Source organism: Melanostigma gelatinosum (assembly GCF_949748355.1).
Source record: "Melanostigma gelatinosum genome assembly, chromosome: 4".
Classification (NCBI taxonomy): Eukaryota; Metazoa; Chordata; class Actinopteri; order Perciformes; family Zoarcidae; genus Melanostigma; species Melanostigma gelatinosum.
In genome coordinates, this window is record NC_136637.1 from 24,135,218 (window position 1) to 24,159,114 (window position 23,897).

The window sequence follows — 23,897 nt, forward strand, 5'->3', positions numbered from 1 at the left end:
GGAGGCAAGGAGGGGGTAACGAAAGAGCAAACACTCCCTGAAGAATGGAAGAGTGGAAAGAGGAGGGAGAGAGAGAGAGAGCGAGAGCGAGCCCTGGTGATGACAGCGCTGTGTGTATGTTATTAGCTGCAGAGAGCCGGCAGCCTCATTCATCTAAAGTAAAGTAACCGGCCTGCTGAACTGACACAACGAGCCTTAATGCAGGCAAACAATGAAGAGATGAAACACGCAGGAAGTGAGATTTAAACTCTGCTACACATCTCACAATGCGTATCCATGCGTTCTTGTTTTAATATTCTAGACAAAGTTTACTCCAGAAATCGAAAATGATTAATTCCCCTCAATTACATACATACGCTGTTCTTGTAGATAAAGTTAAATATATGTCTGTCAAAGTTTTCAAAGATCTTTTTTTTTTTCGAGAAACATGTTCTCTGATTTTAACACAACAAAGGGGCTGAAGCTTGCAGACCTTTTTTTGTGGAAGAATTCAAGCGATAACAGCGATTAAACCCACGTTTACCAGAATGAATTCATGGTACTGTCAACATGAGAGTGCGAAATGATGTCATCATCACAGACTTCTGATTGAGTATTATTCATACGGTGATATTTACTCAGGCATTCACAATATGTGCAATCGCCACCTTACTCATATAGTTCAGTGAACAATGCATTTGTTGTCATCGAGGTTTAACCCACAAACTAAGCAGAACAAAAACAAACTAAAAGTTGATTCAATTATATCTGCAGTTGGATTATGGGAAGAGACAGGTTGTGTCTATTTTTCCATTTAAGTCGTACGGTTTTCTTGGTGATTGTTAAGGCGATCGAAGTTGGCTAAGAGAGGCTCGATTGCCTTGTTAACTCACCGTAAAAAACACTTGATTCAAACGAATCAAAGCAAACTCGCCAAACCATCAGGCCGGTAGTCTTTCCACTGTTCCAACAATCAGCAACTCTGGTTTACACATAATAAATCCTTCCTTCACAGAGTTAAGAAGTGAAAACACGCCGGCTCTACTCGCTGTTTTCCAGCAAAAATTCCAATGACAAAATTTGTCTTTGGCTCAATACGGCTGAATATCCGAGTCACTGTAAAAACACTCGTCCATAACATTCTCTGCACTCATATTTTGGGATGCTGAGAATGTTTTGGAGCGGCATTGCGTACCACAGCTGCCAAAGCTGAGAGTAGCACTCTGTAGTTCTTCCTTGTACCAAGTTCAACAGATTTTGCAGCTGCGCCCCCAGAGACTCATAGAGACATCGGTAACAAGTGCAGGCGTTTATCAAATCGCTATCCGAACTTGAGATCAGGTTGAAAATCGTCAATCAAAGCACTCCTGCGCTCACGCTGAGTATATTTAGAATGTGTGGACGATGCTCTGTCAGAATCAGTAGGGGAGGCTCGTGGAAACACCTGTTTGAGGCTCTCTCACTTCCCTGTCGTTTCCCTTCTGTCTGTGGATCACTACAATGAGGGGGGGGGGGGTTCAATGCACAACAAAAGTTATCAATCAGTGAGCAACAGGAAAGTAAATACAAAAAAACATGATTCAACAAACATTCTACGATGGGCAGGACTTGACCAATCAGATTCAAACGACATCAATTATTAGTAGGGAACACCGCTAGTACATACGTACGCATATTGTTACTGATTTGACATTTATATTGCATACTTCCCGTTTCTGTTGGAAAAAATGAGAAGTAGCACACACACACACACACACACACACACACACACACACACACACACACACACACACACACACACACACACACACACATCTCTTTCCCTGCTCTCTGGGTGGGCAGTGCTGTGTGTTCTTGGTTGGCGACGTCAGTTAGTCGGCTTAGTGTCCCTCTGCCAGGCTTAGCACACACACACACACACACACACACACACACACCACATGCGCCTTGCAATCTGCTACACACACATACAACCCACGTAGACAAGAGATCTAACACAGAGAGCTGAATGAGAACGCAGTGACAGAGGGATTATATAAGACAGAACGGCGGGCATGGGGGGCTGTAATGGGAGGTTGGGGGTGGGGCAGGCAGTTAAGAGAGGATGAACCGATTAAAAAAGAAAAAAAAAAAACTGAATACAACAGACAAAACACATGCTGTACCACTGCAATTTCAACTGCGCACACAGTGCTGTTATTACTGTGCTGCAGTCCACAGTCATAGTACCACTGTTACAACAGTAGCATGTTACTACTACACAAGTCTGAAAGACACACACACAATATCGCAGTGTAACCTTTTATACTTTTTTCAGATTTTACCTTCAATGTGAATACTAAACTGTAAGATTAATTTGTCGTTGAATATTACTGGTATAATTGGTACGGTACTAGATCCTTCCACAGACAAAGCACAGTTGTTAGTACAGTCCAGACTAGACTCCCATAGAGCATTGTCACAAGAGTGCTGTGCAGACTGAACAAATAGTACAATTGTCACGTCACTGCTGTCTAGCTCTACACCCGCAGGACAACTGTCACGACTTTTCAGACACTTCGTCATCTCCTTTCTGTGTAAGCGATCACAATTTGATATTGTTGTCAGCAATAGTACTGCAGCTCTCTCGTACAATGAGCATCAGTACATAACGTAGTGAATAATACATGGAGTATGACTTAAAAGGTTATTTATACGTCCTTTGTTCATGTCTTGAAAAAAGTATCTTTTATATGTTGTTTTAATGTTTAACAAGCATTTTATTGGTGGAAGTGAAGTTTATCTACTTTAAATACTGTTCTATGGTATTTTTACAACTCGTTATGTTTGTTTTTGTTTTTTTGATAATTTAATTTTAATACTTTTTCACGTTAATTACAACATCATCATTTTGTTTTAGACCCGAGTTTGATCAAATAGGAAACCGCTGAACATTAGTTCGTAAATTAGTAAATATATCGGATTCAATTTGTGAAGTAACACGCGACTACAGCTGTCAAATAAATGCAGTGAAAGAAAAAGGACTTCCCTCATAAATAATAAGAATGCATCACTCGCATATTTACGAAAACGCTCTCAATGAAACGTGACAGAAGTGAAGTGAACACCTTTTCCATTCAGTCCACAAAAATGCTCCGTGGCAGCATCAAGGCTCCTTAACAGTTACTGTCGCTAAAACCCAAACCTACTCGCTTTCCCTGCGGCTTTACAGAGCTGCGTTCCCATCGTGCCTTTATTGCATTCCTTTCCGTAATGTCGTGCTGGTTATATACACTCCGCCGCTTCATTTCAGTCCAGAGTGGAGAGCTCTTGCTGAGGAAGGGTGCTGAGGTGAGCTATTTAGTGACTTGCAAGGTTGTATTCAAATAGTAGGGCCATGAAAAACACAAAAGAGGATGTTAAAGAGGAGAGGAAGAAGAGAGTGATGGCAGAGAGGTGGAGAGGCTCGGGGGGGGGGGATTCATAAGGAGAGACGGACAGGAATAGAGTTAAAAAGATGGGGAGGGCTGAGGTGAGGTGTAATGATGGAGAGGTGATGAGAGAGGTGATGAGAGATGGAGGGAGAACAAAGACATATGTCACATATCTTTCATGTTGAGAGGGCTGGAGGAGAGGCAGACATGGAAACACAAAGAGCTCGCTTAAGTATGTTGTGTGTGTGTGTGCTGTTCAGCAGTTATGTGTGTGTTATGTGTTTACACATACGCGCATGAAGTACGCGTGCATTTTTACATGTGAAAGGGATCCCGTGGAGCAAAATACATCTTGTGTGCGAGAATGAAACTACTGAACTCCTTCAACTGTCCCCTCTTTTTGTCTTTTGAGATCTCACTACTGTTACTCATTGATGTTTTTAGTCTGGCACTCATTTGTTTTTCTTCAGTATCCTACGTATAGTAATGTTGTGTATTTTGTGTGTGGTGTTGAATGGTGCGGTAATGTGGTAACCCTTTGTCTTCTTTACATCTGACTCAGAATTATGACACATATAGTATAAACCTTGTACTGTGTGATCTGCCGGTGCTGTACTCCATTATGTTCAAGCCAATAAAGCGAATTTGAATTGAGATATAGGCACGTACGCGGATAGAGACAGCGAGTCGGTAAAATGAGACAGGAAATGGAGAGGAAAAGAACATCTGACAGCTAGAGAAAGAAGGAGTGGAATAACTAGAGAGGAGGAGGAGGAGGAGGAGGGGTGATAAAAAAGAGGACCTGACAGCCTCTGAGAGATGGAGATAGGAGTGAGAGGGACGGACTGAATGAGGTGAGGAATAAATGGCGAGAGAGAGAGAGTCAGAGTCTCGCTCTCATCAGTCAGAGCGTTGCTCATCCGGCTGCCTCTGTCACCATGACGGATCCTCGCTGTCTGTGCGCCGCTCGCCACCAACACCATTACAGCACATCACTGATTCACACGCACAAGGAAACACACACGCAGAGGAGAGAGAACAACACATTTAACAGGCACACGCGTACCTGCAGAGGTGGTACCACAAGGTATTTAGCAAACACACACACACACACACACACACACACAGACAGGTATGTTTGATGTGTTGGTGTCAACTATACACACTCAACACACACTCAACTCAGATAGGAGCATGACATACGTGGCATAGGTATGTGGTCGTGTATGTCATACTGTATGATTCTGGATTTGTTATCGAATTAATATTGACACATTTTATTCTGCAAATCATTTTCCCAATTGATTTATTAATTATTTATTTGGACATTTTTCATTTAAGATTTCAGAAAGTAGCAAACAAAGGCCCATCACTATTTTCTAAAGCCCACATTGACTGATTCATATTGTGTGTTTTGTCTGCCCAACAGTTCAGAATCTAAAGATATTCATTATAAGTACCATAGACGACTAAAAAATAAAAAAATATTCACATTTGAGAAGCTGGAGCCAGTGAACTTGTGACAGTTTTGCTTAAAGAGTAACTCAGCAACAGGCTCAAAAGCAGCCTTTCACTGCCCTCTTTAGTTGACATTGACATGCCTGTTTCCCCTCTGACAGAAATGTGCTTTGTTGCACCTTTAACCACACGCAGCTCTGATGCCACAGTGACCAGAAGTACACCCGTACATCACTGCCACAAGGTGAAAAGTTAGATTACGTAATGGTCGGTTTTTATCAGTGGTTTTATACTTACCCTTTAAAAATTAACTGATTAATAAAATAGTTAATTATTACTGAAATACTAATTAATAGACTAGTCTTGATAGAAACCTCTGATCCCAGGCGCTCTGGTCCTTGTTATCTCTATTCTGCCAGTTTTGTCCTTTTCTCAATATGTAAATTAGGAAGGTGGAGCTGGCGGAGTTGTCAGCACTCTCTCTCTCTCTCTCTCTCTCTCTCTCTCTCTCTCTCTCTCTCTCTCTCTCTCTCTCTCTCTCTCTCTCTCTCTCTCTCACACACACAGTCATGCTCATTTGGCTGCCTTGCATAGACAAAATCCTGCTGAGACAGTGATCGCACATAACTCACAGAGACATAAATACCTCGTGATCTATACACAGACACACACAAACTTGTTTTTACTACACGCGCACACACTCCCTTTCTCTCCCTCCCCCATCTTTTCATTCTCTTTTCTCGCTTTCATTAAAACCACACTGGCAAACGGCAGCATATGCAGCTACACTCAGCAACAGATGTTGAATGGGAGATGTTGTGTAAGACTGACTGTTAATGTACGCTGTGTATAAAATGCTAACGAAGCACTGTCATCTGTGTCTCCACAGTACTACGAGATGTCCTACGGTCTCAACATTGAGATGCACAAACAGGTAAGTCAGACTGTACTCAGTGTTTTTGTGTGGGTTTTTATTTTCAGTCTCTGCTCGCTGCTGGTGTACTTGGTTGGAGGTTGTGTGTGCGTATCTTTCTGTGGAGAAGTTGCCTTTTTTGAGTAGGCGGGAGGAGGTGAACGTGTTATTTTACACACGCAAACATTCTTACCAGTGTGTCATTTTGTGTGGGTGGGTTTTTACGATATTATCTAGATCCATTTATATTTTGTATTTACACTAAGTGACCTCCATGTACGTCAATAAAGTGAACAAATTATAACAAACACCTTTCTATACAAAGTACAGCTTCAAAATGTAACGTAGCATTTGGTCAACACAGAAACTACAAACTGTAATTTGGTGATATATGTATTTTTAACGTCATAGTTTATAAATTGTTCTAATCTAACAAATGTATGCCTCCAGATTTGTTTAATATATATAAATATATATATATATAAATATATATATATATAGGCTACATCAAATTATTCCATTTTTTTAGTGCATTAGGGTTGTCTTGCATGAGTTCACATTGTGCATGAGTTTATATTTTTCCTGGTTTCTCAGTGTACACTGTATTGGCAGGATGAAGAAGGATCTGCTCCAGCTGAAATTCTTGTGTAAAGATGAAGAGCAGGAAAAAAAGTAGTGACTCATCTTTGTAAGATAAGATAGAACTTTATCAATCTCCAAGGGAATTGTTGTGCCAAACAGATGAATAGCAAAAAAACGATATAATAAACATATATGAACAATAGAATAACAATTATTCAGTGTAAAGTACTAGTACTGTGTACTGTAGATCAGGACCAGAAACAGGACAAAAGAACAACGTTTTCTTGTTAAGGAAGGATCTGTTTTGTCTGTCTTTTATTTGGTAGACTCATAATGAATCAGCAAGAGCAACAAGTGGTTTCAACAGTGAGCTATGGATGGCTGATTGTATTAGTTTTAGTAAGGGGTCACTGCTCAACACTGCGGTTTAGCTCTCCATGCCTCCGTATGGAATAGAAACTCAAGAACTGCTGCACGAAACCAGCAGAGTGTGTTTCCTGCACAGTTATGATATCCCTCCTGACTTAATGTTTATTTGTGTGCTATTATCAAGCAGAACAAGCGATGGCTGCTGACGTGAGAATTAGGGAATAATAATGGCATTAAGATGAATGGTACAGGCTGTAACCATAGCAATGGCAGATGTATGTTTAAGCAGAGCTGACGGCGACAGACTCGGGGTTAACTGACACTCGATGTCGACAAGGCTTAGCTATTATCGACAGCATGGGATGGATAGGACTGGTGTGTGAAATCGCTCGCCGGTTCTTCTAAGCAATGTGAAAAACCACATGCCGACTCAAAGGCATTAAAAGAAGGTCGGTGTAGATTGTGTGTCGTTTCCATTTGTCCCCACTGAGATCCGGTACTCTTGGAAGAAGACATGAGGAGCAGCGTGTGCTCTCGGGAGTCGGTGACTGCTCGTCAGTTCCCACTTGCTGCTAATTTGCTGTCTGGGTCACACTGCGGGAAAAGAGGGGGACAAACTCAAATAGCAGACAGGCAGATACATGTCCAGACAGACGGATAAAAAATCAGACAGACAGACAGCAGACTTGAGATCTGTTCTGCTGTGCTTAGACTCATTGTCCAGTCCTTTAAGGTGACTGCCTGTGTCTCCCTCCCTCTTAAACTGTCATGCTAACTCTGCGGTGGACTCAGGCACTGTCATGGAAGACTAGAGGGGATGGATTTTTACCACCATGCCCGGCATAATGCATTTAGAGAGCAGCTCGTTGTTCGAAACAAGTTCTAAAAACGCCCTCAAATGAAAGCCTCTGCACTTTAACTTCTAATCATTGTGTCGTTTCACCATCACGGTAATTACAGCACGAAGACATTAAACAGTGGATTCTGTCCAAATACTTGCAGTGGACTGGCTGATGTTGGGAATGATGCAAGACGAGTTTAAGAGCCAATGAGGGCGTGTTTTTAATGACCTGTATCAGCTATATTTAATCCTGATCCTGTGTTCATGGTATCATGTTGTGTTCAGGTGAAGCTGTGTTTTCAGCAACACGGCAACAAAAACACATACAGTAGGACACCAAGCCTCTCTTTCTTATTGTATAGTAGAATTGTGCAGATGTGCCTTTTTTGTCTCTGAAGTTGCTGCTATTGGTTGAAAGATGGTTTTGTACCTCAATATTTAATTTGTGATGGGAATAAGAGAGATCCTGTCCAACAACCTTTGCCGTAACAGAAGCAAACTAGCACATTGAAACGACACAAAAGACTACAACACACTTTCGATCACCTTGTTAGAATTCCATTGGTTGCTGTATAAATCTGCTTGGATCCCAATTTCATGTCAGCTTTAAGCTTATTAGAGAAGGACGAGTCGTTGCCGTCATACAAGTATTAGCAAACAATTATGATTGTAATATCTGAGGCACCATCTGTAGGTAGGTGAGAGCATTCGATGTGTACCAGAGAACATCGGCTTGTCTGCCACACTCTGCATGATTGAAGATGAATACTAACCATTATATTTGGATCAGATTATGTAACATAGCTTGTGACACCTTGATGTGAGGTAGTATTTAATTTTAATAAGAACAAGACATGCAGATCTCTGTGTCGGGAACACGTCAGCGTAACCCGTTGTAGCTCCAGATTGCCTTGATGCTCTGCTTCAAGTTGAACTTAAAATGTTGTGTTTGAAACTGGAATTGTTTGAAAGTTTCCCCTCTGCTCCTCATGATTTATTCATTCGTTCAGTCCTGGTCTCGTGGACCAAAGACGTGAACCACACTTGAAAGCAGGAAACCTCAGCGGGACTTTATGTTGTAATGGCTGCGCTGGTGAAAAAGAAGGAAAAAAAGCGTGCACAATGAAACTGACTGATGGATGGGGTAGATTCATAAACCCCACAGCAGACACAACTATTGAGAGAGCAATAATCAGGGGGGGGAGAGAGACGGGCAGACAGAGAGAGAGAGAGACTGTTAAAAATAAAGAGACCAAATGTTGTTGTAAAGCTACTTTGAAAGTATTGTTTCACAAGTAATTTCATGCGGTTGAACTACAGTACAGAAACACTCAGGATTCATTTATTTATTTTACTGTATTTCCAGTAAGAGTGAAATTGTAGTGCTGCAGTATTTTGTAAAATGAGTGATGTCAGTCGACAATTACCATAAAACGATGCACGAGGGAAATTTAAGATTTCGATAATAAAACCTAAAACAACCTGACACACTAATACAGTAAATGCAATTTAGTTCTTCCCTGAAAAAATATAATTGGGACTTTCAGATAGTGACAAAAATTATCATTTTGATCACAATGACCAACATTCTAATATGCTACGACAGCACTGTCCTTTTTTTAATGTCGTTGACCTTAACCTTCAAAGGAAAATGCAGAAAAAGTTATACCTTAGTTAAGATAAGAGAAAGTATTACCTAAAAGTGTATACATAGCAAGGGAACAGAGAGAGGGGGGGGGGGGAGAGAGAGAACTGGACTCGGCTCTTGTCACCAAATAGAAGAAATGGACTGGGGTGCTGGCTGCACCTCTGAGAGATGGACAGAGGAGAAGGAAGAGGGGGGTAGGTGGGGAAGATGACAGAGGGAGGCCAAGAAGGGGAGAGTGTGGAAAATAAGAGACGGACGAGAGAGGGGGGAGAAAGGGAAGGCGGTGTGGATGACAGAAGGAGACCAAAGAGCTACAGTCAGGCGAATGAGAGTAAAAAAAGAGAGAAATTAATGAAGAGGGGGAAGGCCCGGTGTCAGGAACCAGAGAACAAGGCTAAGAGAAGCGTGAGCAGGGGGGGGGGGGGGAAATGGACAGAAAGAAGCAGGAAGAGAGAGTGATAGAATACTAAATAAAGGTATAAAAAACAAAGGACTCAATTGAAAAAAACAGATAGCATGAGGAGTGTCAGAGAAAAAGGAAGAGGATGCGAATAAAGCACAAAAGAAGAGGTTGTAGAATCAAGGTTGTTAAAGTGAAGTGGGATGATTTGAAAAAAAGTAAGTGTACGATAATTGAAGAAAATTAGGACTTTGAAGATACTGCAAGAAAAAGAGAGCATACGGTAGAGAAAAAAGGCGGTCGAGAGAGTCGAGGAGATAGAGAAACGGGGGGAAATGTGAGAGATGGCGGCGAGAGCTAATGTTGGAAAAAGTGCGAGAGCGTGAGGAAAAGAGGAGCTGGAGAGATTAATTGAACGGATGAAAGAGGAGAGGGTAAACAGGAAGGATGGATAGAAGAGACAGATAAAGATCTCAGAACAGACGAGGGGCGAGAAGAAAAAAAGGAGAGATGGAGATGAAAATTGGGGCCAAGAAAAGGAAAGCAACGGAGGGAGAGTGGGAAAGAAAGGGGGAGGGCAGTCGGAGAAAGAGGGAGATAGAGAGAGACATCAGCGGAGGGAAGGGAGCTTTGAGCCGCAGTGAGAAATAATGAATCATGAATAGATTTAACAGTATCTGCTCTTATTTCCTCTCCTCCTCTCTCCTCCCCCCCTCCAGCTTCCTCTTAACATCCTGTCGAGATCAGTGCTGTTGCCTCTCTCCCCTCTCTGTCTCTTTCTCTATCGCACGCTCTGTCATTATCAGTGGCAGAGCCATCTCGTGTCCCGGCATTAATTGAGCTGTAACAGTCATCCCGTTCCTTCCTAGCCTTCCTTTTAGTCTCTCTTTTTTTCATCTCTCTCTCTCTCTCTCGCTCTCTCTCTCTCTCTCTCTCTTTAGATTTCAAACTCGCTCTCTATCTTCACCCCCGCCCTCAGTTCTCTTTTGCTATCTTGATCTTCCTCGTTCCCTTTGCTTTTCTCTCCCTTCTTGTCTTCCTCTCGCTGCTTTGCTCCTTCTCAGATGATTGTATCTGAAAGATAACATCTCCCCCCGCCACCTCTTAAGCTGTATAAGACACACATACACACACACATGCGCACACACGCCGTCACATGATCTCACTTGGTTCACTTCCATTATCATATATATATAAATATATATATATATATATATATATATAAATAAATATATACACACTAGCTGTATCCCTTGGAGGAGCTGGGGAGGCTGTAAGGACGTTACACTGCTCTCTGTGGTTGTTCTGTACTGCACTGCTGGGGCCTGACTAGTTATTGCCTGCGTCTCCCGCTATGCATCACATGTACATGCAGTGACTTTGTAATCCAGTCATATACTGTGGGCTCACAGCCGTTGGCCAAGGACAGCTTATAGATATGATGAAGTGCTGCGTGTGTTGTTGTAAGGTGTTCACGGTGAACGGATTGAAGCAGGTTTTGCATTGACGGCTGATTCTAGCAGCAGGATAACAGGATGATGGTGGGAGGGGGAAGAAGAATAGAGGCTTTGTTGGACTCGTGTCCTGCAGAAGGCGGAGGCAGCCCGAAAGCTTGTGACCAGTGCAGCCTGGAAAAATATGAAAGGCAGGAAGTGAATGAGATATGCCTTTTCCTTCCATGATCCGCTAACTTCAAAGGGCCATTAGGTAAAGCACAGAGCCCACAACCGCTCAGCGGTAGCAAGATGTTACCGCAGCAGTGCTCAACAGCAGCTGTACTTTCTTATCTAGGACCAACGTGCATTTGTTTGCTGCATTTTCAGGTAGAAGTCTTCACGGGCCCAAAATGATCATTACCAGACGTGCATAAAAGTAATCTTGAGAAAAAAGGGAACTTAAAGAAAAAGGGACCCAAGGATAGTCAGACCCGATCTGAAAACATCAGATGATAGTTGGACCCGATCCAAATTGTGTTAGACTCGAACACACCCAAAAAAAACGATGACGACGCTTGTAATGCACCATGATCGACTCTGATCCGCTCCTTTAATAGACGTATCGACTCAGAGAGCTTGCAGAATTTGAACTGGAGCCCAGATCTGATTAGACTGGACATAGTTTTGGACCCGCCAGCACGAGTCAAGTCTGGGTTTTTTCTTCCAGTGTGCTGAAGTGCACACTGGGCTCGACATTAAGGCTTTGCCAAGTGCAAGTAAACTCTGTGTGCGGACAAGTAGAATGCCTCATGCAGTCGTAGTGTTCGGGATGCCCCGATCGATCTGACACCGATATTCAGTAAAAATATGCATTCAGGAGAACGTCATTAATGCTTTTTCTTTGCCTGATCCCTGATAAAGCATTGTGAACAACAACTCTGCATTGAAATGTGCAGGAGGAAAGCTCGTTAACGTTAGCTGTTTGTTAGCAGCCAGGCCTACATTTTAGGCCTAAGTAAGTTTGGCTGTCGGACAAGTAAAACATCTCAGCTACTTGCCTAAAAGTAGTGCTACTTGAGTACTACATAGTAAATATCAACAGAATTATGGAAACGCATATCTCTGTCATGGCTGGTCAATAAAAAAGCACATGGCTTGAGCTAATGTTGCGTCTTTAATAGTCACTACACAATCATATTACTGGAAACTTGAAAAAACATCCTGTTTTTAACTCCAATTTGGAGGACTTGGTGTTGTTAAATCATTATGATTGTGCATGTTCAATGATTACCGCTTTTAAGTGCGTAAAAATGTCTCCCTGATTTATTTAGAAATCGATATCCCAGGGAAGGAAGTAGCGGCCCATCTGAGTAAAGCCTGGGTGCTTTGCTGATTGAAGTACTGTCGACTCAAAGGTTGAAATCCTTCACACAAATTGTTCTTTTTACATAAGGTTACACCTTGAGCTGCGACACCAATAAATGTTTGCAGGAGAAATTCTCAATGTTCAGAAGCGGCTGGGATGCTGCAATTTGTTTGCATTTTAGTAGCCTGTTACAGCGTTACAGGCAACACGGCTACCCGGCAGCGAGGGTGCATAATTAGAGATTAGACGGTAAGAACCTGGGGGGGCATGTGCCGTTAAAAGCTGGGTCACAATGGAATTTTTACAATAGTTCAGGCTATACAATGCTAGCCTTCTATGTGGCTTAAACAGTAAATATTATTTTTAAAGCAAAGAACTAAAAAAGGGTCTCAGTGGTGAGAGAGAGCATCCCATTACTGAGCGGTGTCATTCTGTCCTTGAGCTTATAGCTGGTTCCTAATTTTGAGCCATTTAGGATAATTACGGTGTGAGTTAAAACCCTAAAACCTACCGACTAAGTCAGCCAAACACCAACATAGTACTTAAATAATATACATTTAGCAAAGTGCTTGGTGGCCAGGCTTCTTCCTTAAACCAGCTTCTCTACAGTCGCCTTGTAACACTTCGGGTCCTGAACTCCACTAATATGATGCTAATCAGGATGCTAATCAGGATGCTAATCAGGATGCTAATCAGGATGCTAACCAGGATGCTAATCAGCATGCTGATCAGGATGTCATGGAAGTTGTGTTCACATTCCAGCAATAGCTTTTACTTTCTTTATACCAACTGCCATACATATGCTAGCTTCACACACTTTCGACAGGATATCATAGAAACCAGTGTTAGCATATATATATAGACTTTACAGACTGTATCAGCATGCCAGATAGAAAGCCAGCGTGGTTCACAGACCCGGCAGGATATTATGGAGGCTGTGTTTGATAGTCAGGATGCTCGGCAGCCAGGCTTTCCCCCGTGGACTCCTCAGGACAGATGAGGCAGCTGGTTGTCCTTCCTTCCTGCGCCCTCCTTTCATTTCACCACCACACATGAGGCTGAGGGTGTGTGAGTGTGTGTGTGAGTGTGTGACAGACAAGAGTGAGTAGCCCAGTCTTTCCGTCACACTCTCCTTTATGTGATCGTTCATGTTATTTAGCAATCAATGCTGGCATTACTGGCAATTTTAGGAGCCATACAATAAAAAATGAAAGCTCTGTGTGTGTTGCTTAGTTCTTTGATGTATGTTTTTTGGCTTTAAAAAAATTAAAATGAAGCATGCGTCACTGAATACCATGAATACTCCGATAAGGATCCAACTCTTCACAATAGAAGTATTTAAAATATTTTAAAAACCTGTTAATCAAGCTGAAAACAAAAGGGGACGAAATCTGAGAAAAATGACGAACAAAGTGAAGATATAAACGAAGTAAATGAATAAAACAGAAACAGGGACTGAGGACGATCAAGCCTGAGTACAAGCAGCAGAGGGAGATCACATGAGAATGCTTTTCTGTTTGTGTTGTGTAAAAAAAGGGTGTATGCATGCACTTATCCTCCCGTCTCATTAGCCCGAGCTGTCTAGCCTTTTTTTATGCATGTGTGAGCGTGTGTGTGTGTGTGTGTGAGCGTGTGTGTGTGTGTGAGCGTGTGTGTGTGTGTGAGGGAGAGAGAGCGTGCATGCGTTGGTATATTTGGTTGAAGTTGTGACCTGAATCCTCAATTCATTTGGGAGGGAGGAGAGTGTGTACTAGAAGTGAGGGGGAAAGTGCAAGCGAGAGATGCCTTCATTTTCAACTCACCGCTTTGGTTCGTAATAGGATTGGGCTTCTTTTTCTTTCTCAATCTCACTCTTTCCATCCCCTCTGCCTCGTGTTCTTTTTCTCTCTCTGCTACTCCCGTCACCCAGTCAGTCGATAATCCCACAGTTGTGGTTTGATTTCTCCTTTTTTTTCTTTTTTTGAACCTGCATATGTGGGTCAACCACTGCTTTGGAGAGGTCAAGTGACTTCGCCCCTTGTGTACATGTGTGTGTTTATGGCGTGTGTTCATGGAATGATTGGTGTATGCAGTCCCTCTGCACATGTTGTAGCATTTGCACTTTGTGCGTGCGTGCGTCTGCAGCTTTGATGTCTCTCCCTCTCATTCCCTCTCATACCATGTGTGTATGCCTGTGCATACATGTGTAACAGAGCCCATTTGTGAATAATGAGGCGTAGAGAAAGAGAGAGCGGGAACAGAGTGTGATATAACCCTTTAGGAATGATAGAAAATAAGTTGAGGGAAGGAAAAACAGTGGAAAAAAGAAAGAGAGAGAAAACGAGTGATTAAATTCCCAGGGAGCTAGCTTTTTAGCGTAATGGCTTTGTTGCCCTGGCAGAGGAGCTCTGAGTACACAGACTGTATGTGTGTACCACTATCAGACTAACTATCACCACCAAATATCTCAACAACCATTGGACGAATTGCCATGCTATCTTTTACATTATGTCCATGGTCCCCAGAGGATGAATCCTATACTTACTTTGGCTTCTCCTCCGACTTTCCCTCTAACGCCATCCGGAGGCCAAAGTTGTCACATGTCTTCTCAGATATCTCAACATCTACCAGACGGATTTGCACAAGATTGTTTCCAGACATGCATGGTTCCCACAAGACATGGGAACACAATGTATCCTGATGAATTTGGTGCTCTCCTGTATTTCCTCTAGCATTGGGATGCTAACGTATACGTCAAAGCACTGTTTTATAGCCTTACAGAGCTGCATGGCTGTAGAGACGAATAGTCTAATTATGTTTGTAGTCAGCTCTACAGAAATACATTTCAGCAGGTTGTAAGACCAGTTGAAAATATGTCTTCTAATGGTCTGAGGAGTAATTATTATAATATGGACTGCCACTTCCAGAATGTTATTTTATAGCTAGTGATGATGAAGACGGGAGGAGCAGTGTCATGACAGATCGTACCTTCTGTACCCTTGGTCTGATTTGCACTGCAGTGAGCAAATTAAGTCAAATGCTTTAGTTTGTGGAGTTTGTGTCTTATTTTCCTCCTCTTGGCATTCAGAGTCGATGTCCAACGAGGATGTTCTGGCTTTGTTGTTTTTGTGAGTACTGTACCTGCATTGCCCAGGACATAGAGGAACGCACTAATGTGGGCAAAACTCTGATTTTCCAGTACTCCGTGTCTACAGGCCCAAATCAAGAACTGCCTGAGGCGTTACAGAAAATATGATACTTAACTGTGTGTGTGTGTGTGTGTGTGTGTGTGTGTGTGTGTGTGTGTGTGCGCGCTAACGTGGGTGTTTGTTTGCATGCCTTTGCATTCAGCTTTGCTACTTGGCTACTTTGTGTCTGATTGCATTGCGGACGACATGAGTTTGAAGCCGTATGCAGTCTGTTAATGCAAGCTGGTGAGCTGGCACAGTGTGATTATGACTAATAGCTTCGTGTATAATATAGCCAGAGAGCGGGAATCTCACAGTTGGGGTTGTAGTTTTACAACCAACTAGATCGATCTCTCTCGCTCTCTCTCTCTCTCTGTGTGTGTGTGTGTGTGTGTGTGTGTGTGTGTCACTGTCACATAGCCGATAAAGTTTCCCTGTGTGAGTTTGTGTGTCCAGTATGTGTATATGTAGATTGCAGAGGCACCATGCATCTATGTCCTTTCATACAGGTGTGTTTGTGTGAAGTCATTGTTCGCGCATGTGATGGAAACCCACCAATGTGTAAATGTGTGTGTGTGTGTGTTGGAGGAGTTGAAGTGAGCTGTCTGTATTTTTTATTCTAAATGTTTCTGCTGCCTGGTCCGCTGCCTATCTTGTATTGTTACACTGAAGGTTGAATCTGTGTCTTTGTGTGTCTGAGGAAGTGTGTCTCTTTTTTTTGTGTGTGTAGTTTTGCGTGTGTGAGAGTGTGTGTGTACGTGGCTGCGTGTGTGTGTGCTTGTTGGTCTCATGCTGCGAGGCTCTGCTTGCTCTGCACACTGCTCTTTGTACGTGTGCTCTGTTTGGATTGGTTTTCTGTGTGCCCTTGTTGCTTTTGTTTGTGTGCGTGTGTGTGTGTGTCTGACTGTTTGTGGTGGCTTTTGTGTGTGTGTGTGTGTGTAGTTGTATGTGTGCACATGTGTGTGCCCCCTTGTGTTTTTGTGTGTGACCGTGTGTGTGTTTCGGTGTTTGTGTGTGCTTTGCTGCTCCCCTTTCCTCTCCGACTCCCTCTCTCTCTCTCTCTCTCTCTCTCTTTCTCTGTTTCTCTTCCTCTCCTTCCACAATAGAGGGGCCATCAATCAGAGGCAAGGGGGATAGAGGCAGGGGAGGAGGAGGTGAAGAGGAAGAGAGCAGTTGGCGCGGTGCCAGGGAAGAGGAGCTGGCTCGCTGCCCAGAGGAGAGAGAGAGAGAGAGAGAGAGAGAGAGGGCAGAGAGAGGAAAACAAGACTGAGCAAGAAAAGAAAAGAGAGAGGGAGGGAGGAGGGAGAGTCTGGGAGTGAAGCAGGCCAGAGAGATAGAGCAAGAAGGAGAAAGAAATGAGAGAGGAGGGCAGAGAAGGAGAGCAAGGCCAAGTGCACTGAGGGAAAACAGAGCAAGTGGACAGAGAGAGAGATATACTGTGGAAGTTGGGAAAAAAAGGCAGCGGAATAGAGAATGAAGACGGGTGATTGCACGGAGAGAAAGAGGAGGCGTGGGGGTTGAAAGAGAGGAAGCAGCAATGGCTGTTTTCATTGAACAGCACTGTGTCTGCAACCCCAATCAGTGGGTGATTAGTGCGTCGTTGGCTACAAATATTTACCTTAAACTGTTCACAGAGGGGAGAGCAGGCCAATTAGAAAGCAGGGGGCAGAGATAAGCTCCAGGAGTGCGTGTGTGTGTGTGTGTGTGTGTGTGTGTGTGTGTGTGTGTGTGTGTGTGTGTGTGTGTGTGTGTGTGTGTGTGTGTGTGTGTGTGTGTGTGTGTGTGTGTGTGTGTGTGTTTGTGTGATATGTACACACCCTCTGACTCTTGTAAAATAAATGAGGGTTTTCTGCAGCCATGCACATGCAGTGCACAAACTGTGAGGCCTTGTATACATCATGACCCTAATCACTCCGTGGCATGCGCGCTACTTCTTTGATAAATGTGAACATCAGAGTAACCAGGCACTGCACTCGTCAGTGACGACGCAAACACGCTGATTGTGATAATGTTTGCAGGTTCTGTTTGAAAAAGGACAAAGGATTAACCGATGATTAAAATAGTTAACATTCATTTTTTGATGAATCAGCTGAGCGTCACAGCTCTAATTGAGTGTTTGTTGTGAAAATAGTGAACGAGTGAAAGAAAATCATTTTGGACTGTGGTGCATACACAGTTACACACACTATTTGTGTACATTTTTTTAAAGCATTTTTATTTATCCAGGGCAACCTCAGTGCAACAGTGGAGCCTTAATTCCTGGTCATAGGAAGTGTAAAGGTCAGAGCCTCAGCACTCTTTTGTCACCACAAAATCATTTAGTTTAACCGTCTTTCTCTCAAAGTAAAGTTGCCTGAGCATGCGTCACTGTGGCACACATTCACTGTGACGTTGCCTGTTACAACTGGAGCCCTCTGCTGTCGGCGGTTAAGTGCTCCATCGCTCACTCTGTCTCCAGAACTATACTTCCAAGGATTCAAACCAGCAGCAACTGTTCCGCTAACAAGCCAGAGAGAGGTGCTAGGGATAGAAATAAAGTTGGAGCTAAAAGAGATGGCAGAGATTATTGTTGAGAGCAATTAGAGGAGTATGGAATCTCACACACACACACACACACAGAGGCCCCCTCCATGAAGCTGGCTCGCTCAGCCGTAGTGGGACTCGGAGGCTGGCACAGCTGGCGGTGCCCTAGCACACTGGGCACAATCTCCCTCGCCCCGTGCCAATCTCACCCCGCGCTCGTCACATTCAAATTCGCCAAGCTTTATTGGCGAGATGAACGCGGTCACCGTGGCTTGCCATCGTGCTGGGAGACCAAATACAATGCTGATCTTTCACAGGCAAGTGTCTCCTCCAGTGTTCCAGCTCCAGTTAACTTTAGTGTCACAAGCGGAAAGTGTTCAAGGGAAAAACGTGATCTTGTTTTCTGTCAATTCATCACTCCTGTTGCGCTTGTCTGCATTCCTGGTCTTGATTAGGAGGCATATGCACCCTCATATATCACTTTTTACCTCTTACAATGTCACAATGCGACAGTTACACAACGCAGGATGCCTCTTCATTCCGAGCATTTGAAAGAAAATAGTCCAATAGGACTCCCTCAAGTCTAAAACGAGCTTTGTCTTTGTCAGAACAGTCAGTCGCTGGTTCATTATTTAAAGACGCTTCACATGCAGAACCGTTGTTACACCTTTATTTTATGAGTGAGCGTGATTATTTTCTTTTCTAGTCTCCCCACCGCCTCATATACACGCCTATCTCGTCTTATTTCTACTTCAGTTAGTCATTTTTCTACATTTCCTCAAATGCCTTTTGACAACCTTCAACAGAACAGGCAGGAACATGTTGCGTGTGTGCTGTGGGTTAAACATGTGGGTGGAGAGAGAGAGCAGTACTGTAGCAGCAGGGATTGCAAAGTAGGAGAATGAGTTTTTCCAGTCAAGAAAAAAGTTGAATGAGGCCTCTTACGCAAAGCACAACTCTTGTCTTTGAATTGCATTCTGGTCCACTGAGCAGAGTGTTGGTGTAGAAATTGCTTCCTTGTTCTCTGATTCTTCTTGTTTCTGAAGGTTGAATGTAAAATGTTGGGTCAAGGAAGAATTTATGACTGTGACACCAAATATGACCTTTACTTTGTGTGTTTAAACTTTCATGATTATAAACTATTGGATGTTTCTGCAGGAAAATGTAAAAAACTCAATAGAAATTCAGGGCCCGTTTCTTTAGCACGAACTACAACCTGCTGTAACTTCCTCTATTCAAGTTCCCTGTACTTCAAACACTTCAAATACTTCAAATACTTCTCTTGTGTTTTAGCATCCAGTTACTCATGCGTTTGGGATAGATAGATACCGGAATAGATAGATACCGGAATAGATAGATACCGGAATTTCTAACTGCAATAGAATACGTTGACAAATATGGATAATTGACATTGAGGGCATTCATTTTAGATATCTATCAAAAGATACATAGTGGTGTGTGTGTGTGTGTGTGTGTGTGTGTGTGTGTGTGTGTGTGTGGGTGTGTGTGTCAAGACGGAGCGGTGGAAATATTCAGTGTTGATATGCAAAAATACATTACTATTTTTGCCAATAATTTGACAGAAAATATGAACAAAATCAATATGAAAATATCATATTGATTTAAATTAAATTATAATATATATATGTATATATATATATATATATATATATATATATATATATATATATTTTAAGCTGTGTGCAGCGATCTGAACTGCGTCTACAGCAGCGGTCTGATATCCATAATAGTGGTCTGCTATACAGAAATAGCAGATGGTAGAATTAAACTAAACCGCGTAATAAACGGTAGTGTGTGTGTGTGTGTGTGTGTGTGTGTGTGTGTGTGTGTGTGTGTGCCCCCCCCCCCCCTCAGACAGGCTAAAATGTGCCACTAATATGTGCTGGAACAGGACAGGCCGTCCTTGTCCAGCATGTCTTCATTTTATCTTCTTCTCTAAACTTACTCCCGATTTCCATTCCTCCATTTATTTGTCTGTTTTAGAGAATCATGAAGGATATTTCTGCTTCTTTTAAATGAAAAGCTTTTGTGTTCTTCTTTGTCCTTCACCTATATTTCATCTCTGTTTCACTTAAAGCCTCTCTTTCTCTGCCTCTCTCTGTCCCCCTGCCAGTTGGCAGCATATCTGCCCTCAGGTGTTTATTGACCAGCCTCCCTTCTCTTCCTTTGTATCTACCCATCCATTCCTCCCTCCATCCGTTCATCCCTCCATCCGGCCAGTCTCTGCCAGTACTCCCTGGTAGCTGTGCTTTGGCAGCGCTGTAGAGCGAGACTGTGCCGTGTTTTTTTTTCTCTGACACCTGGCCCAGCTCACTTCAGCCCTATTGTAAACCAGTAACTTCCTACCCAGTGTAATGGGCAGCCTGGAACACATGAAACATAGAAGTGGAAGCAAAGCCTAACATGTTTCATGTTCTTAATGTTTTCGGGTGGTACGTCAGTCCGAAAGGGAGTTTATTCAAGTTTGGCACAAACGTCCACTTGGACTCAAGAATAAAGTGATTTATATTTTGGTGGTCAGAGATCACTTTGACCTCACAACACATGTTGTTGGCCGTATTTAAAGAATGTATTTGCTTATTATGACAATTTCACACAAAGCTGTAACAGGTTAAAAGGATGACGTGATGACATTTTGGACAGACATGGATGTAAACTGCAACATGACTGTTTGGCAGAGGCAAATAACCAAGAGTTGGTCATTCTTATACGGTTTTTCTTCATGGGATTTAACATTATTCATCAATTCATCAACACTGGGGGGTCATAAATCAATTCATGAATCATCTCAGAACTTGTTTGAGCAAATTTAATTTATTTCTGGTTGTTATTTTAGCTCTCTGTTCGCTGTCACTCAACTCTTTATGGTCAGCACACACACACTATACATGCATATCTTTCCAAATAAACTGAGGAACTTAGAGGAACTTAGAGGAACCACACACACACACACACACACACACACACACATACATTGACACATGTATGATGTGATAAGACTGTCTGTCCTTGGAACAGAGCTGTGTGTCTGGTGATAGCCAGTTTATGAAGTCATGATGAGACTGGTTGTAACTGACAGGCTGGCGGATCGCGTGTGTGTGTGAGAGTGTGTGTGTCTATGAGAGAGAGAGAGAGCCTTTGCGTGATGGTGTATACAGCCCTGTCAGTCATCGCATCGCCCCTTTGCTGTCTTTCTCTCTTCTTCTCCAGTATCTCCGGGTGACAGAAACACATATATACGTAAGTGGGGAGAGAGGGATAAAGAGAGAGACAGCAAAATAGATATAGGGAGTAAAAATGATTTTAAAAGAAATGTATATGGTCGGGGAAATGTTTGACAGCAAAGTAACAAAGAAAAAAGAGACGAGAGCTGATGTTAGAGGAAGGAAAAGGCCAGCTGCGAGAAGGGAGGGAGGATGAAATAAAATAGAGAGAAAAACAGAAAGATGAGAGAAAATGAGACAAAGTGAGCAAGGGAGGGGGAGTAGGGGGAGAATGGGAGGAAGAGGATGAATAGGGTAATAATGGCTCAGTGTGAGAGCTGTTGTAGAAAAAGAGAGAACGGCTGAGTGAAGAAGAGAACAAAATGAGGCTGAGGGCACTCAGACAGATAGAATTAGACACACCGCAGAGGTTCGGTGTGTGTTAGTGTGTGTGTGTGTATGACACACACACACACTAACACACACCGAGAGAGTGTGCGCTTATGTTTTTTAGGTGTCCATGTGTGCAGCCAGCCGTATACTGTGGATGGTTGCTAGGTTTGCCTCGAGTGTGCTCGCTGTCTATGTCTGTGTGTGCGTTTTTATGGGTTTTTACGAGTTTGAGGAAATAGACGCACCGGACAGCCGGCTGTGACGGGCGGAGAGCTTTAAAGAGATGTTTTTTTTCTGCTTATTGTGATGTGTAATGTGTGTTCGCTCATAAGTGTGTATGTGTGTGAAGGAAGAGAGAGATGGAAGGAAGACTGGAGAGCGCGTGAGGCCGAGCTAAATGAGAGTGTGATGGTGCTAAAAGACCCGAGGATGACTGGAGCTCCGACGCTGCCTCCATCCTTCCTCCTCTGTCGTTCACTCCCACATGTTCCTTCTCTCTGTCACTTGTTTTCGCTGACAGAACTCCTCCCTCTTAAGAAATATGTTTCAAAAAGTGTTTCATATGCTGTTTTGTTTATATAGTATGTGACGATATGTGATGGTAATACATCCTTTTCTCTCCCCTTCTGCCTCTCTCTCTCTTTCCATCGCAGGCGGAGATTGTCAAGCGTCTCAGTGCCATCTGCGCTCAGATCATCCCTTTCCTCTCTCAAGAGGTAAGTGTCACCACTGCCAGACACACTTAGAGATAAACACAAAATATGCACACACACATAATCAGGAGGTGATTATTCACACCCCAGGCCTATATCACATTTTCTTTGCATTCAGAATAATTAATCAACCGGAATACATCAAATTGCATGCGGAGCAACATATAAATTCAGAAGTCCTCATTATATTTTCAAAAGACGTTGATTTTAATTTACGTGTTCAAGTTGAATAAAGTGTAAAGAAATGAACAGAAACGTCGCCAATGCATTGCAATGTTTTACTCGACTACTTCAACAAATATTTCAAATTGTTGAAAGAAATGTCTTCGTTCAACTTTATTTTTTAATTTTGAGGCTATAGTTTTGCATTTCATCCCAATTATTGCAAGTTGCCTCAGCTGAGGGCCAAAGTGGACACGGGCCCTCAGCTGAGAAAGTCAGGCTCTCTTCTGAAAGCGTCGAGAGCGTCGTGTTGTTTTCAGCCGAGATGTTGTGGTTGTGTCTGGTTGCTATGTTACGGGATATCTGCGTAAGTACAAGGGGCGGCACGCAGTAGAGTAGGCTTATTCTAATATGTATATATATATTTATAATTATAATGAAGGGAAGGCTGGAGCACATAGAAAGAGAGGACGTTGTTATTTTTACGTTATTAGTATTCATTTCTTCTCCATTGTTGTTCAGCACTCGTCGCTTACATTTGTGACAGGCATGTTTTTGCAGTTTGCCGTGTCTTTTTTTTATCGTTTATAGGCAACCAAAGAACCATAAGCCATGAATTGTGCCCTCCCTAATAGTCAACAGCACAGCTTAAATGAATGAAACCAACTTACTGGAAACCAAGTACCGCACTAATCTGCCTCTAGGCCTCCTGCTTTGTGTTCAGATCATCGTAACTACGGTTGGTAAATTCAAAATTCATCACAAAGAGGCCGCTTTTCTGTTCTGAGTGAAGGTTTTTGTATTGTTGACGGTGTGTGTGTGTGTGGGTGTGTGTGTGTGTGTACAAACCTGCAGACACACTTCTTTTTGTCTGAGGGCGTGAGAGTGTCAGTGTGCACTGCTGCCTGGAGACATGAAGGTCACAGTGCTGTGAGGTTGTTCAATATTGACAGTGTGTGTGTGTGTGTGTGTGTGTGCGTGTGTGTGTGTGTGTGCGAGCGCGTGCTGTTGCACACATGCATATTTGCGTTTGTGTGACTGATTACATTGGTATTTTGTGTAAACAGAACTGAGATTTTAGTGAGTGTAACTATGAGCGTGTGTGTGTGTGTGTTCTGAATGTGTGTGTGTGTGTGTGTGTGTGTGTGTGTGTGTGTGTGTGTGTGTGGCTTTTCTGTCAGTGTTTGCGTTTTGGTGAATGCATGGTTGCCCAATCCGGACATTTCTATTTACACACCCTGTACAAACAGAGTTTGGTTGTTCTAACACCTTTTTCTGAAGTTTGGTTGATGTAATGATTCCGACTGTGT

The 23,897-nt window shown here is 42.8% G+C and overlaps 1 protein-coding gene across 2 annotated transcripts in view; it reads left to right on the top strand.

Annotated features, from left to right (window-relative positions):
- Positions 1-5,676: 5,676 nt before the first annotated feature.
- The window catches only part of tle2b (TLE family member 2, transcriptional corepressor b), a 41,226-nt gene continuing 23,005 nt past the window's right edge, over positions 5,677-23,897 (top strand). For both annotated transcript variants that reach the window (XM_079267306.1, XM_079267307.1), the window contains exons 1-2: positions 5,677-5,784; positions 22,366-22,428. In XM_079267306.1, the coding sequence (XP_079123432.1) occupies positions 5,749-5,784; positions 22,366-22,428 (99 nt within the window). In that variant the 5' untranslated portion in view covers positions 5,677-5,748. The remainder of the gene's footprint in view (positions 5,785-22,365; positions 22,429-23,897) is intronic.